This window comes from Hippocampus bargibanti, linkage group LG07 (genome assembly GCF_051943395.1).
Source record: "Hippocampus bargibanti isolate YZ-2025 linkage group LG07, ASM5194339v1, whole genome shotgun sequence".
Classification (NCBI taxonomy): Eukaryota; Metazoa; Chordata; class Actinopteri; order Syngnathiformes; family Syngnathidae; genus Hippocampus; species Hippocampus bargibanti.
The window spans coordinates 5,436,223-5,463,112 of record NC_142740.1 but is presented as its reverse complement, the minus strand read 5'-3'; the positions used below and the strand labels follow the sequence as shown (position 1 = coordinate 5,463,112).

General features: G+C 43.8%; 2 protein-coding genes across 2 annotated transcripts; one reads left to right on the top strand and one right to left on the bottom strand.

Annotated features, from left to right (window-relative positions):
* Nucleotides 1-145: 145 nt before the first annotated feature.
* On the top strand, nucleotides 146-14,785 carry lrrc40 (leucine rich repeat containing 40). The gene is made up of 15 exons (XM_089000918.1): nucleotides 146-429; nucleotides 1,749-1,930; nucleotides 2,135-2,208; nucleotides 2,275-2,404; nucleotides 4,036-4,159; nucleotides 5,307-5,446; nucleotides 7,347-7,519; nucleotides 7,584-7,674; nucleotides 10,685-10,730; nucleotides 10,800-10,902; nucleotides 10,970-11,077; nucleotides 11,158-11,265; nucleotides 12,676-12,753; nucleotides 12,815-13,000; nucleotides 14,221-14,785. The coding sequence occupies exons 1-15, from the start codon at nucleotides 285-287 to the stop codon at nucleotides 14,324-14,326; spliced, it is 1,794 nt and encodes a 597-aa protein (XP_088857044.1). The 5' UTR covers nucleotides 146-284; the 3' UTR covers nucleotides 14,327-14,785.
* A 4,466-nt stretch (nucleotides 14,786-19,251) lies between these two features.
* On the bottom strand, nucleotides 19,252-25,199 carry LOC148895270 (uncharacterized). Its single transcript, XM_089000737.1, has 5 exons — nucleotides 25,004-25,199; nucleotides 22,701-22,766; nucleotides 22,550-22,628; nucleotides 21,514-21,605; nucleotides 19,252-19,679 (listed from the first exon to the last, which is right to left on the bottom strand). The coding sequence occupies exons 1-5, from the start codon at nucleotides 25,046-25,048 to the stop codon at nucleotides 19,641-19,643; spliced, it is 321 nt and encodes a 106-aa protein (XP_088856863.1). The 5' UTR covers nucleotides 25,049-25,199; the 3' UTR covers nucleotides 19,252-19,640.
* Between the last annotated feature and the right edge of the window lie 1,691 nt (nucleotides 25,200-26,890).

Here is a 26,890-nt window from a genome sequence, read left to right as displayed (position 1 = left end):
CCCCTGTAAAACACCAGGGTTAAATAATTAGCTCATTATGCTAATGGGAGCGCTGGAAAACATGCAGGGATACGAACTCATGTGCTAAAAATCAATCTGTGAGCTTTTATTGTGACGGAATTTAAGCGGAAGTGGTCCATGACGTAATTCGGCGCACTTGGCAGGCGGAAGTAAGCGACGTCCGGGCGTGGAAGAGGTAAACAAACGCCCGAGGAACTTTCAAGTTCCAGCATTTAAAGACGCGGGTCTTCGAGGCGACTTTTTGAATCCTCCTTTCGTGGCAAATGTCTCGCTTGAGAAGAGCGCAGCAGGTCGAGTCACTGCGGGGCTTCAAGGCGCCCGAAAGGGAGCCCAGCGTCCCGTACGGACTCCTCAAGGCGGCCAGGCAGAGCGGAACCCTCAACCTGACCAATCGGAGTCTTGCCGAAGGTGCTTTCAAACCGCCATTCGTGTCTTCGGCGGGAAAATGGCGTCCTTTTCCGCTAACTAAATCGAGATCAAAGTGACAAAGTTATCTACTTCAAACGAAAGCCGACCTAAAGGTTCGAAGTCCAATTGCGTCTTTAAAATACAGTTTTCAAACGTCTCACTGACCAAATCGCTTTTCGATCGAAAAAAATGGGGGTTTTATGCGTGGGTTTATAATAATAATTATAATTTCACCTCCGAGCGAAAATGGGTTCTCGACCAAATTAAGCGCACATGAATGCACCACTGGACTCACTTCCGCTTTCTTATACGTCACTTCCCATTGTGAGCAGGTGCTTTGTATTGTTCAATCACGATTTTTAAGTCATTCACTTTTGCCATCGTAACTCGAATTCCAGTCATAATAATAATACATTTAATTTCTCCAAAATATGGAGTTTTAGCACTACATCAACATTAAACGCAGCATAAAAAAACCTAACTCTTATTTCATGGGGAAAAAGAGTTAATTCCTAAATGGTATGGGTCTGGAGTTATATGAGCTTGAAGTGAGGGCAACTGTCCAAAACAAAATGCAATATGTGCATATAGGTTGATAAAACAATTTAAATGTATTATATTGAAATATTTTGTTTCTGCAGATTCGGCTTACATTAGCTGGCTGGCTATCTATTAGCTATTTTGCTAGTTATCTGAATATCTATTAGCTATCTATCCAGCTGGCTAGCAAGCTAATGGCTGGCTATCTGTTAGCTGTCTAGCCATCTGTTTGCTATCTATCCGGCTAGCTGGCTGACTATTAGATATCTATTAACTAGCTAGTTAGCTGCCTATCTATTGGCTGTCTATTAGCTATATTGCTGGCTGGCTATCTATTAGCTATCAACTAGCTATCTAGCTAGCTATCTGGTGACCTATTAGCGATCTATCCAGCTTGCTAGCAAGCTAATGGCTGGCTATCTGTTAGCTATCTATCCGGCTAGCTGGCTAACTCTTAGATATCTATTAGCTAGCTAGTTAGCTGGCTATCTATTGGCTGTCTATTAGCTATCGAGCTGGCTATCTGTTAGCTATCTATCTGGCTGGCTCGCTATATATTAACTGGCTAGCTGGTTGGCTGGCTATCTATTAGCTATCTAATGGCTAGCGAGCTAGCTTTTTATTATTTGAGTTATTCCGGATTGAGTGAACGCTGGCGCATGTGGCTGCCGCTGCTCTTGACCTTGAGTTTTGAAAGGCGCTTAGAAATGAAATGTATTATTAATTACTATTATTATTATTGTTGTTATTGTTATTAATCACTCTGGTCCCTCCGCCAGTCCCAGCGAGCGTGTACCGCCTGAACGTGGACACGCCCGAGGAAGCCCACCACAACGTGTCATTCGGCGCGTCCGAGCGCTGGTGGGAGCAGACGGACCTCACCAAGCTGCTGCTGGCCTCCAACCTGCTGACGCGCTTGTCCGACGACATCCGACTCCTGCCGGCGCTCACCACCCTCGACGTATGCTAGCCAAATTTTGGATTTTTGCTAAATCAAAACAAAAAGCAGAGAAAATGACATGACTGTGAAAACAAGTCATCCAAACTCTACATCACAGGTGTCAAAGTCGAGGCCCGGGGGCCAAATCTGGCCCACCGCATCATTTTATTGGGCCCAAACATAACGACAATCTTTGACACTCCTGACGGCCGCTTGTCATTTCAGCTACACGACAACCAGTTGGAGGCGCTGCCGCCCGCCTTGGGCGAACTGCGACAGCTTCAGCAGCTGCGACTCAGGTAAGGCGAGCGCCGGACGTCGGCGCCGTCCGCCTTCGCTCACTCAAAGTTGCGCCGTGGCCGCAGTCACAACCGCTTGAGGTCGCTGCCGGCGGAACTGTTCTCCCTGAAGAACCTGCGCAGCCTGACGCTGCAGCAGAACCTGCTGGACGCGCTACCCGAAGAACTGGGACGACTGGAGGCGCTCACCGAGCTGGTAGCTAGCCGTCCACTGCAACATACAGTGATACCTTGGCTTACGAACTTCATTGGTCCCCAAATATTTTGCAATCGTGATTTTTAACTCATTGAATGCCATTCCCGAATTGATTCGGGAATTGAAAATATGACGGCGCCATTCCCAAATTTGTTTTGGTTTTTCATGCTTGGGTGCCCATAAAGCGCTGGTCAGACCTCTGGCCATTTTTTTTCCCTTCCACAGGGGGTCAGCATTTCCCCTTTTTCCATGTTAGCACTTTGTTCCAGCTTTAGCTGTTGTTAAAGCGCTATAGAAATCAATATACAGGTAACATCCGACTTACGACCGAGTTCCGTTCCGAGGAAACTGTCGTAAGTCAAAATGGTCGTAAGTCGAAATCCATTCAAAATGTTGAATAGAGACTCAGAGGCTAAATCACACAGTCCATTGCTGTGCGAAAGTGAGATAATAATAATACATTTGATTTCTAAGCGCCTTTCAAAACTCTCAAGGTCACTTTAAAGTCACAGGATAAACTTTTTCTGTGGGTGAGCAGTGGCAGTCAAATGCGCTAGCGTTCACTCAACCCCGAAGTAACTCAAATAGATATAAAGCTAGCTAGCTCGCGGATAGAAAATAAATAGCTAATAAATGGCCAGATAGCCAACAGCTAGCCCGCTCGACATCTTAGCCAGCCAGCTAGCTAATGGATAGCTAATAAATAGCTAATAGATGGCCAGATACCCAACAGCCAGCTAGACGGCTAGCAGCTATCCAGCTAGCTAATAAATAGCTAATAGATAGCCAGATAGCCAACAGCTAGTCAGCTAATAACCATCCAGCTAGACAGCTAATAATTAGCCATCTAGCTAATGGATAGCTAATACTATTAGCTGGCTATCTATTAGTAATAGATAGACAGCCAATAGCCAGCCAATAGCTAGCCAGCTAGCTAATGGATGGCTAATAAATAGCTAATAGCACTTGTTCCAGCTTTAGCTGTAGTTAAAGCGCTATAGAAATCAATATACAGTTAATATCCGACTTACGACCGAGTTCCGTTCCGACCAAACGGTCGTAAGTCGAAATCCATTCAAAATGTTGAATCGAGTCTTGGAGGCTAAATGACTAGCAAACTCCCTCCCTCTGGTGCCATCACACAGTCGATTGCTGTGCGAGAGTGAGATGTTGGCTGGCTGGCCAAAATTAGCGCACTCGTTGCCGGCCTGCTAGCGCCAGGCGTAGAATACAAAAAATAGGGAATGGTGGTCGTAAGTCGAGCTGGTTGTAAGTCGGATGTTACCTTTATCTTCATTGTATTTTGTACATTCGCCCCCATTTCAAGCTCAGATAACTCCAGACTCATATAACTTAGGAATTAACTCTTTTTATCTGATGAAAGAAGAGAGTCTAAGGTTTCTGACACTGCATTGAATGTTTATGTAGTCCTAAAACCGAATATTCTGTGGGTCCGGGAATTCCAGTGACAATGACAAAAACCCCGGCACTGGAGTGGACACCTATTTGCACATCGTCTGGCATTCAATGAGTTAACATCCCCCGCTGCAAAATGCTCCCTTTTATTTTGAAATATTTGTGGGCAGAAAAATAGCTTTCCGTGACTTGAAACGCTAACTGACCTGCGGCAGGACGTGTCGGACAACGTGCTGACGGAGCTCCCGCCCGGCCTAGGCCAACTGAAGGCCCTGCAGAAGCTCCTCCTGTGCCGCAACCAACTGGCCCGTCTGCCCGACAGCCTGCTGCTTCTCACCAGTAAGACCCCGAATGGCGCCGTTAGCATCCCAGCGACTTTCCTGAGTGTGCCAACCAACAAACGATCGGAATGAAAGTCAACTTGCCGGGTCCATAGGCAAAGTTACTGCTAGCTAGCCTGCACACGGCTCATTAGCTTCCACACTTGCTTTCTGCTGTCTCTCGCAGAAGTATATTGATGCTAACGTTAGCATGGGGGCTTGTCAAAGTGCCACTGGCATTCGACTGTTTCATCGATGGGATTGTTTCATTGCAAATTAGAATCAGAACATTTTCTCTCCACACCTGAAATGGACGATACTCGTCATTTTTTTTACTCGTCGGGCTTATTTAAAAGGGGGCGTTTACTCGTATCATCCAATCAAAATAGCGCTTTCCGCCAACTGCAGCCCAAACAGGAAATGAACAGCAAAAAAGTTTGTTTTATCGGCGAGCCAGGTGCAATCATCAAAAGAGCCAGATATATGGCTCAAGAGCCACTGATATGGCGCAAGAGCCACATACGTGGCTAGCTATCTAGCTAGCTATCTATTTGCTGTCTATTACCTAACTATCTAGCTGGCTATCTAGCCAGCTACTTGATGTCCATTAGCTATCTAACCAATTAGCTGGCTAGCTATCTATTTGCTATCTAACTAACTAGCTGACTAGCTATCTATTTGCTAGCTATCCGACTACTTGGCTGGTTATCTAGGTAGCTAGCTATTCGCTATCTGTCTAGCTCGATATCTAGATAGCTAGCTAGACATTAACTAGCTATTAGCTAACTAGCTTCCGGGTTGAGTGAATGCTGGCGCGTGTGGCTGCCGCTGCTCACCCACAGAAAAAAAACTTGCCCTGTGACTGTAAAGTGACCTTGAGAGTTTTGAAAGGCGCTTAGAAATGAAATGTATTATTATTATTATTATTATATGGCTCAAGAGCCACAGTTTCCCCACCCCCATTCTAGAGAGATGTATGTATGCATGCTGGATTTTGTGCGCATGGATCCATAGCGCCTGCCTGAGATGAGTCTCTCGAAAAGGTAGTGGGCAGGGTGCGAAGGGTCCAGTCGGATTTTCCGCTTGATTCTTGCAATGTGCACTGATTTTTTTTTCCCCGCCGTCCTAACTGTCCGTTGAAGTGGTATATATTTTTTTTTGTTCAGATGTGAAGCTGCTGGATTGCAGCAACAACCTCCTGAGCGACGTTCCCGCCGGCCTGTCGCAGATGGACAACCTGGAGCAGCTCTACCTGCGCCACAACAAGCTGCGTCGAATCCCGCCGCTTCGCGCGCCTGCGCTCAAGGTCAAATAAAGATTTTTTTTTATTTTATTTATTTTTAATTTGTATGATTTGATTAAAAATACAAAATCAATACTGAATGTCATTTTTGAACCGCTTTTGTATTTTTGCTCAATCAAAACAACCCCCAGATAGCTCTTATTTTATATAGATACAGCCGAAGCTATGTTTTTGACCATAATCCGTTCCAGAAACATGTTTGAAAACCTATTTGGTTATAAACCAAAACAATATTTCCCATTGGATTGGATGTACCTTTATTCGTCTCGCAGTGGAGAAATTGACATTTCCCAGCAGAAAAGTTATGAAAGGAAGAGGAAAGGAAAGAAAGAAGTCGAAAAACAAAATACAGGAGCTGCTGGAAGGGCAGCCACTCTCGGGGCGCCATCTTGAAGTAAAAAAAAACAAAACGAGAAAAACTAAATAACAAATTGAATGTCCAGATGAAACTTTCAAATCATTTTTGATCCAAAATGGCCGATTTTGTATTTTTGTTAAATCAAAACAATTGGACAATCCCCACGAATAGGTCTTAGATTATATACAGTCCATTCTGGGTTTTCGACCATAATCCGTTCCAGAAACATGTTTGAAAACCGCTTTGGTTGAAAACCAAAACAACCTTTTCCATTATCATCAATGCCTTCTTTTTTTATCGTGATTGAATAATACAAACTCGTCGACTCGCAATGGAACGCTCCACGAGGATAATACGTCGATCACAATGAGACGCAACACCAGGAAGTAACATTTGAGGAAGCAGGTGGAGTGGTGCGTTCACGTGCACTCAGTTTAGTCCACAACCCATTTTTGCTTGTAAACCCAGGCAACGCGGTCGCTGGCGGTCTAGTTTTCCACACCCTCTTTGAGTGCAAACAGTTTGTTATCGAGTGGAGTACTTTTATTTTTGGGAGCGAAAAAGACCCCACCACAGGCTAGTGTTAAGCTGAAGAGGACACAAAAGAAAATGACGGTCGACCAGAAGGAGGAAATCATCAAAAAACACCAACGAGGTGTGCGTTTGTGTGACTTTGCGTCCCAGTACGCTAAGTTGACCATTGCTACATGTGGCTAAGGGTGTTTATGTGTCGTCTAAGCAACGATATTAGGCAATAGAAGAGGATGAAAAACTGTTGATTTGGATGAACAAAAAGCAGCTAGCAGGGGACAGTGTGAGTGAGAGTATTATCGCTCAGAAAGCACGACAACTTCACTCGGATATCATCAAGAGGCAACGACATCAACGACCATCACAAAGGTCATTAAATAAAACGACTTTATTATACAGTACTGTTTTTCTTTAGTTACAATACAATAGCACATTTATTATACATCAAATAAGGTCTATGTTGTGTAGTTTTAAGGCTTATTTAGTACAAAATGATGTTTTATGCGGGCTGGGAACGGATTATTCTCATTTTATTAGTTTCTTATGGGAAATAAATGTTTGGAAGACAAACTTTTCACCTTACACACACTTTCTGGGAACCAATTGAGTTCGTGATTTGAGATATCACTGTACAACTGAACTCCCTCACTGCCAGACGATATGCAAAAATCTGTCTACTCCAGTTTCCGGGTTTTTTATTATACGGTACAGTTTGTTTCTTTCATTACAATCCAACAGCACATTTATTATACATGAAATGAGGTATATTTTGTGTAGTTTTAAGGCTTATTTAGTAGAAACCTAAGTTTTATGGGGACCTGGGAACGGATTATTCTCATTTTAATGGTTTCTTATGGGAAATAAATGTTTGGAAGACAAACGTTTCGCCTTACAAATACTTTCTGGGAACCAATTAAGTTCGTTAGTTGAGGTATCGCTGTATCTTCCTTTTCATAATTTTTTTAAATCAAACATTTCGATGACATTTGCGTGGTTGCCACCGCCTTTGCGCAGGAGCTCTACGTGGGGAACAACCAGATCACCTGCGTGGCCGGCGAGGACGTGTCCAGCTTGACCGTCCTCTCCGTGCTGGAACTGCGAGACAATAAGATCGCATCGCTGCCCGAGCAGGTGGCCTCGCTCGGCGCGCTCACGCGCCTCGATCTCACCAACAACGACATCGGCATGTAAGTCCCGCCTCTGGCGTCCGTCAGGAAACCGCCATCGTGATTTAACGGCACTTCCTGCCAGACTTCCCGCCTGGCTGGGCCTGCTACCCGAGCTCCAGATTCTGCTGCTGGAAGGAAATCCCCTGCGCGGGATCCGGAGGGACCTGCTGACCGTTTGTACACTCGTCTTGTCTTTCTGCTCGTTTGGTGGCCCCAAAATTGACATGAACCATCGTCACATTTTTGTTGGGGGGGGGGGGGAATCTCGCAACCGTAACTTGCGCTTTTCAAACATTTCCATAGTTGGCCATTGTTGGCCTTAAAGGACAACAGACACATTTTTTTTTGTTTCCTGACATCAGAAAAATAGCATTTAAAGCACCTAGCATCTAAAATAGCCAAAACGTGCAGGCTGATATTTTTAGTCAAATGTAAAACGCCAATAAAAATGACTTCAAGTGTCCCAAAACTACTTCAAAAGTTTCAGAAAGTCCTGCCCCCTTATTCGTGACGTCACGCCAGGAAACTCCTTCACAAACTGCCTTGCTCCAGAATCAAAACAATGGCTTCTGATTGGGAGAAGATCCTTTCTTGTTACTCATCCAGTTACGAATATGATTCAAATACAGGTAACATCCGACTTACGACCGAGTTCCGTTCCGAACAAGCGGTCGTAAGTCAAAATGGTCGTAAGTCGAAATCAATTCAAAATGTTGAATAGAGACTCGGAGGCTAAATGACTCGCAAACTCCCCCTCTTAAAATGTTAATAATAGGGTCTGAATGTCGTAGTCGTAAGTATGGGTGGTCGTAAGTTGAGCCGGTCGTAAGTTGGATGTTACATGTGGTCCTGAAGAGGAAAGCATAAATGTTTGCAATCGAGTCAAGAAGTCCTTCCGTATCAATTGGAGCCGTCTGGACTCCAATGTAGCGCCCAGAAAATGCACAAGATGGCGCACAAGCTCCGTTGGAAATGGGCTGATTTGTCCGCTGGGAATTTCTCAACTTACACCTTCTTTATGCGTATTACCGCAATTGGCTGCCACACACAACGATTCACCATGGTGTTATTTAGGTAGTTTTCCTTCTAATTTCGCCATCAACACAGTGTTTTCAGGTGAAAGAAATTACCCAAAATGCATTGCGTCACTTTTTCGGTCACTGGGGTTCCTTCCGTGACGTCACTTAGGGCATCGTCATCAACTCGAAAACAAGACTTCCTGAGTATTCAGCTCGAGTATTAAAACGTAAAATATAGCTATATGCACTCAGTAGAAGTCATTTTACAAATTATGTGCGCAACATGTGGGGAGGTGTCGGTTGTCCTTTAAATATTTGTCGCAAATTGGCCCCAGCTGGAAATGCAGGAGTGAGCCGTGCATTTGACATCTTGGCCTTCAGTAGTGCTACTTCTGAATCATTCCAAGCCTTCACTGGAAATGCAGTGGTGAGCCGTGCATTTGACATCTAGGCCTTCAGTAGTGCTACTTCTGAATCAATCCAAGCCTTCACTGGAAATGCAGCGGTGAGCCGTGCATTTGACATCTTGGCCTTCAGTAGTGCTACTTCTGAATCATTCCAAGCCTTCACTGGAAATGCAGTGGTGAGCCGTGCATTTGACATCTAGGCCTTCAGTAGTGCTACTTCTGAATCAATCCAAGCCTTCACTGGAAATGCAGCGGTGAGCCGTGCATTTGACATCTCGGCCTTCAGTAGTGCTACTTCTGAATCAATCCAAGGCTTCACTGGAAATGCAGCGGTGAGCCGTGCATTTGACATCTAGGCCTTCAGTAGTGCTACTTCTGAATCAATCCAAGCCTTCACTGGAAATGCAGCGGTGAGCCGTGCATTTGACATCTACGCCTTCAGTAGTGCTACTTCTGAATCAATCCAAGCCTTCACTGGAAATGCAGCGGTGAGCCATGCATTTGACATCAGTCTATGATTCATATATTTTTAGGCCAGCAGAGGAGGCCTTGCAGGCCCTGACAACCGACAAGACAATTTGGTATGATTTCAGAAGAATTCATGGACAAAATATCATACGAGTCAGTCTATGATTCAGATATTTTTAGGTCAACAGAGAAGGCCTTGCAGGCCCTGACAAGCGATAAGACAATTTGGAATGATTTCAGAAGAATTCATGGACGAAATCGCAGTAGCATCAGCCTATAATTCAGATTTTTTTAGGCCAGCAGAGAAGGCCTTGCAGGCCCTGACAACCGACAAGGCAATTTGGAATTATTTCAGAAGAATTTGTGTACAAATTAGCATTCTCATCAGTCTGTGATTCAGATATTTTGGAGCCAGCAGAGAAGGCCTAGCAGGCCCTGACAACCAACAAGACAATTTGAATGATTTCAGAAGAATTCATGGACAAAATATCATTCGAGTCAGTCTATGATTCAGATATTTCTAGGCCACCAGAGAAGGCCTTGCAGGCCCTGACAACCGACAAGACAATTTGGAATGATTTCAGAGGAATTCATGGCCAAAGTCTCATTCGCCTCAGTCTATGATTCATATATTTTTAGGCATGCAGAGAAGGCCTTGCAGGCCCTGACAACAGACAAGGCAATTTGGAATGATTTCAGAAGAATTCCTGGACAAAATAGCATTAGCATCAGTCTGTGATTCAGATATTTTGAGGCCAGCAGAGAAGGCATTGCAGGCTCTGACAACCGACATGGCAATTTTGAATGATTTCAAAAGAATTCCTGGACAAATTAGCATTCGCATCAGTCTGTGATTCAGATATTTTAGGCCAGCAGAGAAGGGCTAGCAGGCCCTGACAACCGACAAGAAAATTTGGAGTTACTTAATAAAAGTTCATGGACAAAAATCGCATTAGCATCAGTCTACGATTCAGATAATTTTGGGCCAGCAGAAAAGGCCTTGCAGGCCCTGACAACCGACGAGACAATTTGGAATGATTTCAGAAGAATTCATGGAGACAATAGAATGAATATTAGTCTGTGATTCAGATATTTTAGGCCAGCAGAGAAGGCCTTGCAGGCCCTGACAACCGACAAGACAATTTGGAATGATTTCAGAAGAATTCATGGACAAAATTCCGATTCCAAATTCCGATATTTTGAGGCCAGGCCAGCAGAGAAGGCTTTGCAGGCCAGTGAAAACGTAAGCACGTGTGGCAAAAGTGACTTGACTCTTTCCTCGTCCACAGAAAGGAACCAACGAGCTTCTCAAGTACCTCCGAGGAAGAATTCAAGGTACGGACGGACGCCGCCATCGTCAGTGTTGATGTCAGCCCGCCCACGCCTCCATTTTGTCACTTTCAGAGGAGCCCGACGGCGGCGTCGACACGCCGACCGCCATGACGCTGCCCGGCCAGGCCGCCATCAACGTGCACAACATCAAAACGCTGAAGGCGCTGGCGTACAGGTGAGCGATGAACCAAAGCCAAAGGGGAAGTCGGCCATTTTGTCGCCAAGACGTTGCGTTGTCACAGCAACAAGAAAGCCGAGCGCATCCCGGACGAGCTGTTCCAGGTGGCCGCCGAGCACGCCGTCACCTCTGCCGACTTTAGCAAGAACCTGCTGAGCGACGTGCCGCCGAGGTGAGCCCATCCTGCCTCGTAGCGAGCCTTGACCGTCGCCGTGTTCGGGCCGTGACGCTTGTGCGCGTGCTTGGGTGCAGGTTGGCCGAAACGGGGGCCTCGCTGACGGAGCTCAACGTGGCCTTCAACAGGCTCAGCTGCTGCGACCTGCTCGGTTCGCTCATCAACCTGGTGCACCTTGACCTCCGGTGCGTGTCGGCCATTTTGGTTTGGGGCGGGCATTTTGGCTATCTAGCTAGCTAGCTATTTGCTTTGTATTAGCTATCTAACTAACTAGCTGACTATCTAGCTGTCTATTAGCTATCTAACTAACTATCTATTTGCTGTGTATTAGCTATCTAACTAGATAGCTAGATAGCGATTTGCTGTCTATTAGCTATCTAACTAACTAGCTGGCTATCTAGCTATCTATTTGCTGTCTATTAGCTATGTAACTATCTAGCTGTCTATCTAGCGAGCTATCTATTTGCTGTCTATTAGCCATCTAACCAGCTGGCTAGCTAGCTATCTATTTGCTGTCTATTAGCTAACTAACTAGCTGACTATATAGCTATTTGTTGTCTATTAGCTATCTGACTAACTAGCTGGCTATCCAGCTATCTATTTGCTGTCTATTAGCTAACTATCTATTTGCTGTTTATTACCTATCCAACTAACTAGCTGGCTAGCTAGCTATCTATTATCTAACTAACTAGCTGACTGTATAGCTATCTATTTGTTGTCTATTAGCTATCTAACTAACTAGCTGGCTATCCAGCTATCTATTTGCTGTCTTTTAGCTAACTAAATAGCTAACTATCTACTTGCTGTTTATTAGCTATCTAACTAACTAGCTGGCTATCTATTTGCTGTCTATTAGCTTTCTAACTAACTAGTTGGCTATCTAGCTATCTATTTGCTGTCTATTAGCCATCTAACTAACTAGCTAGCTAGCTAGCTATTTGCTGTCTATTAGCTAACTAACTAGCTGACTATATAGCTATCTATTTGCTATCTAACTAGCTATCTATCTATTTGCTGTTTATTAGCTATTTAACTATCTGGCTAGCTAGCTATCTATTAGCTATCTAACTAACTAGTTAGCTATCTAGCTATCTATTTGCTGTCTATTAGCTAACTAACTAGCTGGGTATCTAGCTAGCTATCTACTTGCTGTCTAATAGCTATCTAACTAACCAGCTGGCTAGCTAGCTAGCTATTTGCTGTCTATTAGCTATTTGACTAATAGTTGGTTATCTAGCTAGCTACCTAGATAGCTAGCTATTAGCTACTTTGCTTCCGGGTTGAGTGAATGCTGGCGCGTGTGGCTGCCACTGCTCGCCCACAGAAAAAAACATTTCCCTAGACTATAAAGTGACCTTGAGAGTTTTGAAAGGCGCTTAGAAATGAAATGTATTATTATTATTATTATTATTATTATTATTATTATTATTATTATTATTATTATTATTATTATTATAATGGACTTATTATTTTGTTTTGTTGCGGCCGTTTTGGTTTGCGGCGGCCATTTTGTTTTGGGCTGGCTATTTTGTATAGGGGCGGCCATTTTCTTAACAGTAAGAAGTATCTTTTTTCTTTGTTTACACGCCTCACAGGAACAACCAGCTGAGGGATTTGCCCGTCGGGCTGAAGAACTTGACCAAGCTTCACTCGGTCATCCTCAACTACAACAAGTAATGCTCCCGGAAGCTCAACGCGGCAACGCTCGGCGTTAGCTAAACGGTTGCGCCGCAGGTTCAAGTCCTTCCCGGAGGTTTTGTACGACATGGCGTCGCTGGAAACCATCTTGCTTGGAAACAACCAGGTGGGAGACGTGGACCCCGTTCGCCTGCTGGGACTTTGCCGTCTGTCCACGCTGGACCTTTCCAACAACGACCTGCTCAACGTGCCGCCACAGCTGGGCCTGTGCACCACGCTCAGGTGGGCCCCCGTCGGAATTTGTTTACCAATTTTTATTTTTTTTTTTTTATTTTTTTTTGGGGGGGGGGGGGGGTAGAAAAAAATGCAAATGGCCGCGTCCCGTATTAAAAATAATAATACATTTCACTTTAAAGTCACAGGAAAAGTTGTTGTTTTCTGTGGGTGAGCAGCGGCAGCCACACGCGCCAGCATTCACTCAACCCGGAAGCAAAGTAGCTAATAGCTAGTTAATAGCTAGCTGTCTAGATAGCTAGCTAGATAACCCGCTAATTAGTCAGATATCTAATAGACAGCAAATAGCTAGCTAGCTAGCCAGCTAGTTAGTTAGATGGCTAATAGACAGCAAATAGATAGCTCGCTAGATAGCCGGCTAGATAGTTAGATAGCTAATAGACAACAAAGAGATAGCTCTCTAGATAGCCATCTAGTTAGTTAGATAGCGAATAGATAGATAGCTAGATAGCCATCTAGTTAGTTAGATAGCTAATAGATAGCTAGTTTGATAGCCAAAATGCCCTCCCCAAACCAAAATGGCCGTCCCAAAACAGAAATGAAATGTATTATTATTATTATTTTAAGCGCCTTTCAAAACTCTCGAGGTCACTTTCCAGCCACAGATAAGTTTTTCTGTGGGTGAGCAGCGGCAGCCACACGTGCCAGCGTTCACTCAACCAGGAAAAACTCAAATAGATAGAAAGCTAGCTAGCTGGCTAAGAGATTACTAATAGCTAGCTAGCTAGCTATCTAGCTAGCTAACTATTTGCTATCTATTCGCTATCTCACTAGCTATCTATCTTTCTGTATATCTGGCTATCTAGCTGGCTAATAGATAACTAATAGCTAGCTATTTATCTAGCTGTATATCTGGCTATCTAGCTAGCTAGCTGGCTAAGAGATTACTAATAGCTAGCTATTTATCTAACTGTATATCTGGCTATCTAGCTAGCTAACTATTTGCTATCTATTCGCTATCTCACTAGCTAGCTATTTATCCATCTGGCTATCTAGCTGGCTAATAGATAACTAATAGCTAGCTATTTATCTAGCTATCTAGCTAGCTATCTAGCTTGCTACCTAGCTAGCTAACTATTTGCTATCTATTAGCTATCTCGCTAGCTATCTATCTATCTAGCTGACTACCTGGCTGGCTATCCATTTTCTGTCTTGCTTGCTAGTTAGCTCTCTAGCTAGCTCGCTAACTCCCTGTTTGTATTGTTTAGGTGTCTGAGCCTGGAGGGAAATCCTTTCCGGACGCCGCGAGCCGCCGTCGTGGCCAAGGGAACGGACGCCGTGCTGGAGTACCTGCGCGGCCGCATTCCCGCGTGAGCCTCCAATCCCAAAACGGCCCGCGCGAGACTGGCCAACCCCTAAAATGGCTCCTAAGATTTTTGTATTCATTAAACAAACCCATTTCGTGAGCAGACACTTTGACTTCACTTGCAAAGCTTTCACTCTTAATCCCGCCTTTGCTGCCAATCAGTGAACGGGGCATGATTGATTTTTCCTTATGACACGCCCCTTTTTTCCATTTGCAGCCACTGGGTGGCAGAAGAACCAAAATGAAGCTTACGAACTTAATTGGTTCCCATACAGAGTGTTTAAGGCGGAAAGTGTGTATCCCAAACATTCCTTTCCCATAGGAAACCATTCAAATGAGAATAATCCGTTCCCAGGTCCCCATAAAACATCATTTTCAACTAAATAAGCCTTCAACCTACACAAAATACACCTTATTTTGTGTATAATAAATATGCTATTGGATTGTAATTAAAGAAATGAACAGTTCTGTGTAATAAATGTTTTATTGACCTTCGTGATGGTCGATGTCGTTGCCTCTTGATGATATCCGAGTAAAGTGACCGTGCTTTCTTGGCGATAATACCGTCACTCACACTTTCCCCTGCTAGCTACTTGTCATTCATCCAAATCAACAGACGTTTTTCAACCACTTCTATTGCCTGAGACTGTTACTTAGACAACACAGAAACACCATTCGCTACACGTAGCAATGGTCGATTTAGCATACTGGTACAGGAATGCTAAGTCACACAAACGCACACCTCAGTGTTTTTCGATGATCTCATAATACTCTACCGTCATTTTCTTGAATGTCTTCTTAGGCTTAACACTAGCCTTTTTCGCTCCCATGATAACAAAAGTACTCCACTTGATACCAAACCATGTCTGCACTCAAAGACAACTAGCCCGCCAGCCACCTGTGTGGTTTGGTTCGTCCTCCAAGACGATATGCTCACGAATTTAATATTAGTAAAGCGAAAAGTTCGTAAGTCAAAGCGTTCGTAAACCGAGGTATCACTGTATCTCAAGACACCACTGGCGCACAACCGACGACTAGATTTCAATTAGATTGACATTTCAACAGAACAGTTAAAACCAGGAACAAAAGGTATTGTAACGCCTGTTCCAAGGCGTCTCAGACTAATAGTTCATTTTAGTAATTCATTATTGTATCTAAGCTTGTATGTGACTGTAAAGTGTCCTTGAGAGATTTGAAAGGTGCTTGAAATAAAATGTATTATTATTATCATTATTATTATTATTCATCTGCTGACACTCTACTCCCTGGGAAACAGTATTAGGGTAATTGCTACATCAATTTGATTGACCAGAAAATACTAATAATATCCTGGAGCGACGTCTGCCTGACAACCGTTTTAAGGCAATAGTTGGCTATCTGTTAGCTATTTATTCACTTTCCATTAGCTACCTGGCTAGCTGTTGGCTATCTTGCTATCTATTAGCTGGTAATCTTGCTATCTATTAGTTATTTATTAGCTTTGCATTAGCTAGCTGGCTGGCTATCTATTCGCTATTTATTTGCTATCCATTAGCGAGCTCACATTCTATCTATTTGAGATAGTTCCGGGTTGAGTGAACGCTGGCGCGCAGAAAAACTATCCTGTGACTATAAAGTGACCTTGAGAGTTTTGAAAGGTGCTTAGAAATGAAATGTACAGTGAGACCTCAACTTACGAACTTAATTGGTTGCCAGACAGTGTGTAAGGCGAAAAGTGTGTATCTCAAAAAAAAATTCCCATAGGAAACCATTAAAATGGGAATAATCCGTTCCCGGGTTTTCATAAAATATAGTTTTTTAACTAAATAAGCCTTAAAACTACACACAACATACCTTATTCTATGTATAATAAATGTGCTATTGTATTGTAATGAAAGAAATACACTGCATTGTGGGGGTTTTTCGGTCCCATCATAGTAAAATTACCAGCAAAAAGCTCCAAGTAGGCGATCGACGTGTGCATTCAATGAGAGGAGGTGTGCAAAGTAGCGCTGGCTGGAGCGCTGTTTGGTTGTGTGCTTCCGCCGAAGATCACTCCGCCAGCCGTGGTGGGTGTGTATTATGAAAATAGTGCTTATTATAAGGTTTAATTTTCATAAATTAGAGGTTCTTAAGACGAAAAGTTTGCAAGATAAGGTGTTTGTAAGTTGGGGTCTCACTGTATTATTATAGACTATAGACGTCTTCAACACGATAGCAGTCGTTAGGCAATAGCACCTCCCAGTGGATGCACGCCAGACTACACTATTTTCCCGTAGCGTCAACCTACAAGTACAAAATCACCACGTACACAATCAAACGAAAACATTATTCAGCGCTAAATATAGTTTTAATAAGAATATATTTTATTTCAAGCACCTTTCAAAGCTCTCAAGGACACTTTACAGTCACAGACAAGCATAGATATTGGGGTACCATTTTATCAAATCGACTATAGCCAATAGCCCGAACATGAAATTGCTTTACCGTGTCAAATTCCCTAATGCCGATACAAGTGTTGCTATACTAAAATCCGTTACTACATGTTTAATTTGAGTATTTATTTAGGACAACCCCCACAGAAAAAGTTATCCTCTGACTGTAAAGTGACCTTGAGAGTTTTGAAAGGTGCTTATAAGTGAAATGGATTATTATTATTATAAATCAAATACAATTATAACTAGAACAAGAGATAAAGCTACACAGAAAATTACCCCTCGAGATTGTGGTCAAAGCTGTGATGCCTTTATTTTGAAAGGACCTGACCGGTCAGGTCACATCTGGATGTGGGGAGAACAACTGCTAGAGCTAGGTGTACTACTACTACTACTACTACTACAACTACTACTACTACAACTACCACAATTACAAACAACAACAATAATAATTAATAATAATAATAGCCACATGCGCCAGCGTTCACTCAACCCAGAATAACTCAAAAAGATAAAGTTAGCTAACTAGCTAATAGATAACTAATAGATAGCTAGCTAGGTAGCCAGCTGGATAGCCAGCTAGATAGCCAGCTTTTCCCCTAGTGTCCTGCTTCCAGATGTGACTTTTCATATTGAAGAATTTAACAAATCACATTTCAGCCATGATTTGTTACCGGGGTCAGAAGTCGACTTTGACGCCTTCACAATCCGTTCTGCAGGCCCTGGAGCATCAAATAAGTGTCGATCTAACTGTTACTTGAACCAATTTTGCTGCTGTTGATTGGAAATGTCCCCATTTTGGGACTATTGAAGGCTTTCTGATTCTGAATCAGATTTGGAATGACCACACCAAGGCCTTCTTGTCGGCCCTCCTTATTTCCTGGCTAACGCTACCCTCTAGTGGAGTAGTAAAATCACACCATACTTTTTATATGCGTCGCAGTTATTGCTGCAGTAAAGGTTGTATAGTCATCAAATAGTTATGAAATAGTTGGATTGATTCAGATATAGCACTACTGAAGGCCTAAACTAATCAAAACAAGGCGTGAAGCGCTACTTTGAAATTCATACCGAAAACTCCTTGAAAGACTGCGTATGAATTTGTAAACTGTGATCAATAAACTGCTCGGAAACGACTGAATATAATAATAATAATAATAATAATAATAATAATAATAATAATAATAATAATAATATATTTCGTTTATAATATTTACCCACATCGCAACAGAGATCGAGGGGTTTAGGTCTCTGTTAATCAGGCAAACGTCCATAGCGCGCCGCCGCCAAGACAAAGCGTCTTTCCTCGCCACCTGGCGTGGAGTCGCTTACTCACCTCCGACGGTCCACAATCGCTCGTCCAAAAGTAGTCCTTTGGAAAGCCCAAAGGACTCCAAGATTCATGTCCCACGCTATCCTCCACGAGTATCTCCCACGACGTCCTCAATAACACGGGAGAGTCCCAATCCGTCTTCCGTTCGGTATTCCACCATTCGCTTGTACAAATCAATCGGCTACGAGTCCAGAAATAAAATCAGACGGCAGTTTCCCCTCGCGTAGTTTTGAAAGGCGCTTATAAATGAAATGTATTATTATTATTATTATTATTATTATTATTATTATTATTATTATTATTATTATTATTATTATTATTAACGAGGATGGTACAAATCCGCCGCTTTCTCGCGGTCCATTTCTCCAAACATTTGTTTTCTCTCTGCCAACACACCCACTCGCTCGCCATTTTACCAGGTGCTCCATCACCACCAATTACCACCACCCCCGCCCTTGACGGACAGGCTGAATGACCCAATCACAGCACCTGAAAATGGACCCAAAGGCTCCAGTATTGTTCGTAGTGATGGGAATTCCGTCTCTTTTCAGAGAGACGGTTCTTTTGGCTCGGCTCACTAAATATGACTTTTTTTGCTTCCAACAGTTTTTTTGCTTAAATTAACTACCAAAAATCACGTAAAATACTCATGTAAAAAATACACAATATCAGATATTTTTATTTATATGGCTTGTTTTATCTGTGCACAAAGAGCATCCACTAACTTTGACTTTCCCTGTGGTCACTCTGGTCTGATGATCAGCTGTCACTCATTTGCTTTTCATATTAATAATGCTATCATACCAACTAATAAAACAATATAATAATTGAGTAATAGTAACAGCATAATGTGATTACATTTGTCCACCTGTCTCTCCTAAACCCCTCCCCCCTTCTCATTACTGCGTGTGTCTGTAATTCTCCCCTCCCTCCTCTACCACGGATATCGACCAATCACGTGCGGCTTTAACCGAAGACTGGGGGCGGGGATTAGAGGGGGGAAAAAGTCAGCCCTCATTTCCGGCTCCTTGTTCGGCACCGGCTCTGTTCGTTCACTTCAAAGATCTGACTCTAAGAACCGGCTCGTTCGCGAACGACACATCACTAATTGTTAGTTAGCTTGCGATGCTAGCTTACTTAAACGGCTTCTTTTTCTTTTGAAGTATTGAGGATGCTTTCAAATGGACAAAATCCAATGACTTTATTTTCCAACGTAACACGGACATGGAAACATTCTGACTAGGACATCACGCTACATCCTGCTCATCTACGACACGAGCTACATAGCTAGCACGAAAAACAGAAAACGGCAAAGTGCCGCAACACCCGGTGTACCTAAACGCATCATTTGCCAATGTGTGTGTTTGTTTGTGTTTGTGTGACAGGACGCTAGTGTACGCTGACACTTTCCGGGTGTTAAAATGTCTTGGGAGCACCGCTTGATACTCGTCAAGATGGCCGACCTCCGTACAATATATACAAAAATATAAAATGTAAATAAAAATACAAACAAATTCTCTTTTGGACGTTGGGAAGGGGAGGACTGAGGTTTGGACGCCCCCTGGTGGTTGTTTTCTACTTGTCCGTCTTCTGCTTCTTCCGTTCCACTTCGTCCTGTTTAAGACAAAAACAATGACAACACGTGACTCAACGACCCTTTTGATGAACGTAGCATGAACTGACTGGGAAGCTAGCTTAATATCTAGCTAGCTCACTAACCTTTGACCAATCACTCACAAATAATAATCATAATAATAATAATACTCGGCAGGTCTTCATAAGTCAGAACATGGCAACTACTCTACGGAGGTTGTAAACTAGAAAGATCTTAGCTAGCTTGCTACGACCACAGTCAGAATTGGTTAGCTAGTGATAATCAACTACTTGTTGACGGGTAAACTAGCGTAGGCAAATGCCGTCCTTTTAATCTTGCTAGAACAAATTGTGGCTATCTAGCTAGCTCTCTAATAGCTATATAGCTGGCTAGCTATCTAGCTAGCTATCTCCTTGCTATGTATTGGCTATCTGGCTGGGTATCTCGCTAGCTATCTATTAGCTATATAGCTGGCTTATTATTACTTAGCACATTCAACTAGCTAGCTAATAGACAGCTACTAATAATAATACATTGTATTTATAAGCACCTTTCAAAACTCTCAAGGACATAGCTAATAGATGGGTAGCCAGCTAGATAGCTATATAGCTAATAGATAGCTAGCGAGATAGCCAGCCAGACGGACAGATAGCCAATACATAGCAAATAGATAGCAAGTAGATAGCTAGCTAGATAGTTAGATAGCTATATAGCTAATCGAGAGCTAGCGAGATAGCTAGCTAGCCAACCAGATAGCCACAATTTTCCCGGTCAGTGGGTTCTAGCAAGATTAAAAGGGCGCCATTTGCCCACGCCAGTTTACCCGTCAACAAGTAGTTGATTATCGCGAGCTAACGAATTCTGACTGTGCTCGTAGCAAGCTAGCTAACATCCCTCTAGTTTACAACCTCCGTAGGTTAGTTGCCATCTACTGACTCATGAAGACCCGGCGAGTAGCTAACTTGCTAACTTCTAGCTAGCTGATAACATCTATTTGTCAGTCGCTAGGACGCTAAGTTTCAACAAATGAAGACTTTGCTAGTAGCTAGCTCGTCTTATTGTTTGCCCTTTCCGCCTTGATACGATCATAAAGAAAGCCTTTAACTCATTCACTGCTATTCCCAGATTTATTCGGGAATCCTGAATGTATTTGGGTTTTGGTTTTTCTTGCTTGGGTGCCGATAAAGCGCTGGTTTGACCTACGGTCATGTTTTTCCCTTGCAAGGGGGGGGGGGGGATTTTGCCCATGTTAGCGCTTTGTTCCAGCTTCAGCTATTGTTAAAGCGCGATATAAACCAATATGTATGTATTGCATTGTATTTTGTACAGGTGCCCCCATTTCAAGCTCAAATAACTCCAGACTCATATCACTTAGGAATTAACTCTTTTTTTTCTGATGAAAGAAGAGAGTCTACGTTTTCCAGCAACGTTGCATTGAATGTTGATATAGTCCTGAAACTCAATACGGGTAACATCCAACTTACGACCGAGGTCCGTTGCGACCCAACGGTCGTAAGTCAAAATGGTCGTAAGTTGAAATCCATTCAAAATGTTGAAGAGACTCGGAGGCTAAATGACTTGCAAACTCCCCCCTCTGGTGTCATCACACAGTCGATTGCTGTGCGTGTGTGAGATGCTGGCTGGCTGGCCGAAATTGTTGTAGGCGTTGCCTGCTTGCTAGCTAGCGCGTTGCGGTGCCAGGCGTCAAATTAAAATTTTTAAAATAGGGTCTGTAGGTCATGGTCGTAAGTTGAGCCGGTCGTAAGTCGGATGTTAGCTGTATTCTGTGGGCCCTGGAATTGGAGTGAAAATGACAAAAACCCTGGCACTGGAGTGGACACATTTTTTGCTCACCTCATCATCTTCATCATCATCGTCATCATCCTCAGCTGTCCTCTTTCCTGTGGGAGTGACAAGGTCGTCGTCATCGTCGTCCTCGTCTTCACCTGGACACACACACACGTTTTTTCATAATAATAATAATAATAATAATAATAATAATAATAATAATAATAATAATAAGAAGAAGAAGAAGAAGAAGAAGAAGAAGAAGAAGAATAGTAATAATACGACTAATACAAATACTAATAATAATAACAATACAAATATTAATAATAACAATACGAATAATAATAATAAATAGAAGAAGAAGAAGAAGAAGAAGAAGAAGAAGAAGAAGAAGAAGAAGAAGAAGAAGAAGAAGAATACTCAGAATAATACTATTAATACTACCACTACTACTAATAATAATAATACTACTAATACTAATCTTCTTTTCCTTTCGGCTTTTCGCCACACTAATACTAATACTAAAACTAATAATACTCATACTACTACTACTAGTACTAATAATAATAATAATAATAATAATAATAATAATAAATCATTTCATTTGTAAGCGCCTTTCAAAACTCTCAAGGTCACTTTACAGTCACAGGAGAGGTTTTTTTTTCTGTAGGTGAGCAGCGGCGGCCACACGCGCCAGCGTTCACTCAATAACTCAAATAGATAGAAAGCTAGCTAGCTAGCTAATATCTAGTTAATAGATAGTCAGCTAGATAGCTAGATAGTTAGCTAGATAGCTAGCTAATAGATAGCTAGATAGATAGCTAATATATAGCCAGCTAAATAACCAGCTAGCTAGTTAGACAGGTAGCTAGATAGATAGCCAGCTAAATAACCAGCTAGCTAGTTAGACAGCTAGCTAATAGGAAGCAAATAGTTAAAGAAAGCTAGCTACATAGCTAATAGGATGCGAGATAGCTAATAGATAGCTAGGCAGCCAGCTAGATAGCCATATAGCTAAGAGATTTGTTGTTGTTGTGTCTGCATGTTTGTTCGTTTGTCTTTGTTTCAGTCCTTGTGTAATTGTGTCTTTGTATGCGCGCACCCTCGCCATCCTCTTCTTCCTCGTCTCCGACGTCGTCGTCATCCTCCGCCTCGTTGTCCTGCTCGCCGTTCTCCTCGTCCTGAAACACACACACACACACAAAAATGATGATGATGATGATGACGACGATGAAGAGGAGCCGCCGTCTCACCGTTTTTCCGTTGGCGGTGTTGTCGTCGCCGTTCTTCTCCTCCACCGTTTTCTTCTCTTTCAACTCCTGAAACGACACACAAAGAAAAAAAACATATTGAGACTGAAATGTCCGATTCTGTCATCGAGCCATGAACACATCAGGCTATCTACAATCTATTTTTTCACCCACACTTTAAATGTGCACTTGAACGCAACACTAAGTGTACGGAGCATCTGAACAGGCACTTAATAATAACAACAACAACAATAATAATAATAATAGTTAGTTATGGTTTTATTAGCTTCTACATTGTCCATTTGTGCACTGCTGTAAATTGGGAATTCCTCCATTGTGAGACAAATAATGATTGTATTAATTGTTCTTATTATCGATGTTTTAAGTCCATTCCTGTCAATTTATACGTTTTTTTTATCATTTCAAATAATGTAGGGCATATTACAACTTTTAGAAGGAATTGTATTTTATTTTTAATTGCGATCGTCCAAAGACTATTTTGGCTCAAATCCAGTTGGTCTCTGTAGCAAATTGTTACACTGCTCCAAAATATCGCGACAGGTCGTAAAGCAGCGGTGACGTCACGACCGCAGGTAGACGAACATGGCGGCATAATAAAGACGTGGAAAAAGCGAGTCTCCTCTAATTCCTCCAGACATAACAGTCTCAACTGCTGATCCATCGCTATTATTGTCACGACACATAAATAAAAGTCATCCTTAATCGTTTACTTACCAGCAAAAGTCATCCTTAATCGTCTATTTTTTTTAATCGCTGGTCGGATTAATAAAGGCGGCTATTAGCTAAATTAAGCCGTAAATCGCGTGTTGATGTCGGTATAACATGCGGAAGGTAAATATGTGCTTCCTGGATGAGGCGGCGGGCCGTGATTGGCCGGATGCTGTCAAGTCCCGCCTACCCCGCGATGGCTTTTGAAAGCTGATACCGGAGCAATAGACTGACTGGTGGAGGGGGGGGGGCATAACTCTCACACACTCTCTCTCACACGCGCACACACGCCGCGCGCGCGCGCACACACACACACACACACACACACACACACACACACACACACACACACACACACACACACACACAAAACATGACAGACACGCCCTGACTCCAACTCGCAGCAGCCCCACAATGTAAGAGTAAATGTCACGTGACACTCACCGTGAACGCCACACTTTTGACTTCAGGGTGAAAATTACATTGGTGACGTCATTTCACACCGCTTCATTCACACTAATTTCTCCTTTTTTTATTTCACGCCGGCTTTCTTTGATCCGGCGTGAAATGGCGCCCTCGTGTGGACTGAAAGGTAAATGAACGTTTGGGAGACCCCAATCAAGTAAGTCCCTCGCGACGAGTGATATGTCGTTCGCGAACGAATCGGCTCTTGAAGACGGCTCTACAAGGGAGCAGCTTTTAGGAGCCGATTCCGCAACCCCTTTGGTTAACGTCGCACGTGATTGGTCAAATCCATGGTAGAAGACACACACACACACACACGTGCGCACGCGCACACACACAGGGATATAAATAAAGTCACATAAGTTTTAAAAATGATAGTGCATTGTATATTTTTTGTCGTAAATTAATTTAAGCAACAACAAAAGAAAAACTGGGGATATTGTTTGTTACATTAGAAATTCATTTTACGAATCCTTTTACCTTATTTTTTGGGAATAAATTATGTTACAATCTGAGGAGCCATTTGGGAGCCAAAAGGTCGATTCTTTTTGGTGATCCGAGCCAAAAGAACCGGCTCTCTAAAAAGAGCTGCAATTCCCATCGCGACTCGCAACTCCCAAAACGCATCTTGATCCTCCAGACAGGATGCTGCTTCCTGTTGTGAGAGATCGCGCGCGCACGCACGCGCGCTACTTGGAGAAGCTCCGCGGTGGCGCCGACGCTCCGTGCGCCGATGCCGCCGCCGCCGTGACGCGGGGGGAGGGCGGAACCACCGGCAGCGCGACCCCCCCCCCCCCACCCCGGAAGCCACATTTGGATCCGCTTTGATTGTTCTTGTCAATCATGTTTTCTGATCGGAAAGAGGAGGCGAAGTCGTCCGCGTGCGCGTCTTCTCGTTCACTTTAAGTGGCGCCAAATCCGCTCAATTCCCACGTAACGCGCGCCACACACACACGCACGCGCCACTCGTCATCATCAGTGGGATTATTGACGACGACTGAAAACGCCGCACGCGTTCGCAACGGATGGTGCAAGCGGTCAATGACGCGCACGCGCCTGTCCTGCAGCACGTTCAATTCTTGGTGATGGAAGGGTGCGCGTGCGCGTCTCACCTTGGCGCTCAGCTCGGTGCCGCTTTCCACTTTGCTGTCCGCCATCTTGTTGCTTTTCTTGTTTTTTTTCCGGCGCGCGAACGAGACAGGAAGTGTCGGAAATGAGCGAGACGACGATGGCGACGAGGAAGGAGGACGATCAAGAGTCCGGTTGCTACTAGAACGGCCGCGGTAAGTCCTCCGGTAGCGCGTGCACTCTGGCGTCCGTCTGCCGCGCGCCGATTTATATGTCAGGTGGGCGGGGCGAGGGGAACGGTGAACGCGCTCCTATTGGTCGAGCGCGCTCGGGGTCAAACTCGAGCGCCGATTGGTCGCCGGCAAACAATGGACGCGCCTCCCTTGTTGCCCAAAAAGTGTGCCACCCACGCACGCGCGCACGCACGGGCACGCGCGCTGCCCCAGCGCGAATACTGTGACCGAAAAAAAACACCACATGCACGCGCCCGGCTGCGCTAATCCCATAATAATCGCCCAGACTGTAAACGTTTGTTGACACTCGGGTGACTTTTAAGACTTCGCCGTGGGCGCAATTTTTGCATGCACGCAAAATCAAATATGTGGTTTTTTTTGTTGCTCGATTTGCGAAATAACGACTTTTCGGGTCACGTGACCTTACTTTGACATGAAACAAGCACGCGTCTCCGACCGCCCCTGAAATCCCGCTGCTCCGCCATTGCAAACTTTACGACAACTACTGCACTTTTGACTGACGACTTCGTTACAGTTTTCGTTACCGTTACAATAACGGTAACGTGCCCCGTCACAACCGCACCAAAACGCGAACACGAACGCTCGAATCGAACTATTGACTTTCTACTCTGACCCGTAGATGCGCCATTTTGTCTATTTGCGTCTGGATTATTGAAGAAGGGATGCGCGTGTGCGCGGGCGGCTGCGCGCGCTCACGTCCGAGGCAAAGTCGGACAGATTTGAGGGCGGGGTGTGTCGCAGAAGCCGCCACTCTTACGCCTTGTTCGGCGTTAGTGTCTCGAGAAAGCAACAATATAGCGTCAAGTGTGTAAATGTCGCCCGGTTGGGGTTAAAGCAAAATAAATTCGTCGAGAAACGTCGAGAGTTGACGGCTTGTTGCTTCTTTCCCTCACCAAGATGGCGGCTGTAGCGTTTTTCATCGCGCCTCACCAAGATGGTCGCGCGACTCGGCCGTGTGGCGTTTGAGGCTTTTGTCAAGCGGCTCGTGATTGGTCCGTCTACTGGAGCGAACGTAAAGCTGACGCTTTGCGCGCGGTGAGTGGCCGACGCTTGGGTCAATCAATAGTACGTCTTGGGGGCGGTGACTGAGGCCGAAAGGAAAAACTGAAGCGGGCGTTCCGCGGATTCTTGACGACGTTCTGTTTTTCTTTGGTTTTGCGCGACAAACTCAAACATTGACAGCTCAAAGTAAATATTTCCACAAAGGTCAAGTAGAGACAATCCACATCACAACGTGTACTGGATATCCAAAACGAGACGGTCTGGATTGTCGCTAAAAGCGGCTTCCGGCAGCCATTTTGCGGTCAGACGGCAGATGGCGCCAAACTTACCTTACCGCGTCGACTATCACTGCATTTTTTTAAGTACTGCAGTTTAGAATACATCATGTTAATACATTTGATTTCGAAGCGTCACTTTACAGTCACATGATCAGTTTCTCTGTGGGTGAGCAGCGGCGGCCACATGCGTCAGCGTTCACTCAACCTGGAAATAACTCAAAGATAGAAAGCTAGCTAGCCAGCAAATACATAGCTATTAGATAGCTAACTCAATAGCCATCGAGCCAATAGTTAGATAGCTAGTCAGACAGCTAATAGATAGCAAAATAGCTAGCTAGCCAGCTAGTAAGATAGCTTGATAGCTAGTTAGATAACCAGCTAGGTAATGAACGAATGT

What these genes read in the sequence shown, in the direction of transcription:
- lrrc40 (XM_089000918.1), top strand. Translation starts at nt 285, where the DNA reads ATGTCTCGCTTGAGAAGAGCGCAGCAGGTCGAGTCACTGCGGGGCTTC. An exon ending in TTCGCGCGCCTGCGCTCAAG is followed by an intron (nt 5,447 to 7,346) that starts GTCAAATAAAGA and finishes GCCTTTGCGCAG; the next exon opens with GAGCTCTACGTGGGGAACAA. An exon ending in CTGAGCGACGTGCCGCCGAG is followed by an intron (nt 11,078 to 11,157) that starts GTGAGCCCATCC and finishes GCTTGGGTGCAG; the next exon opens with GTTGGCCGAAACGGGGGCCT.
- LOC148895270 (XM_089000737.1), bottom strand. Translation starts at nt 25,048, where the DNA reads ATGGCGGACAGCAAAGTGGAAAGCGGCACCGAGCTGAGCGCCAAG. An exon ending in ACACCGCCAACGGAAAAACG is followed by an intron (nt 22,629 to 22,700) that starts GTGAGACGGCGG and finishes TGTGTGTTTCAG; the next exon opens with GACGAGGAGAACGGCGAGCA. An exon ending in GGAAGAAGAGGATGGCGAGG is followed by an intron (nt 21,606 to 22,549) that starts GTGCGCGCATAC and finishes GTGTGTGTCCAG; the next exon opens with GTGAAGACGAGGACGACGAT.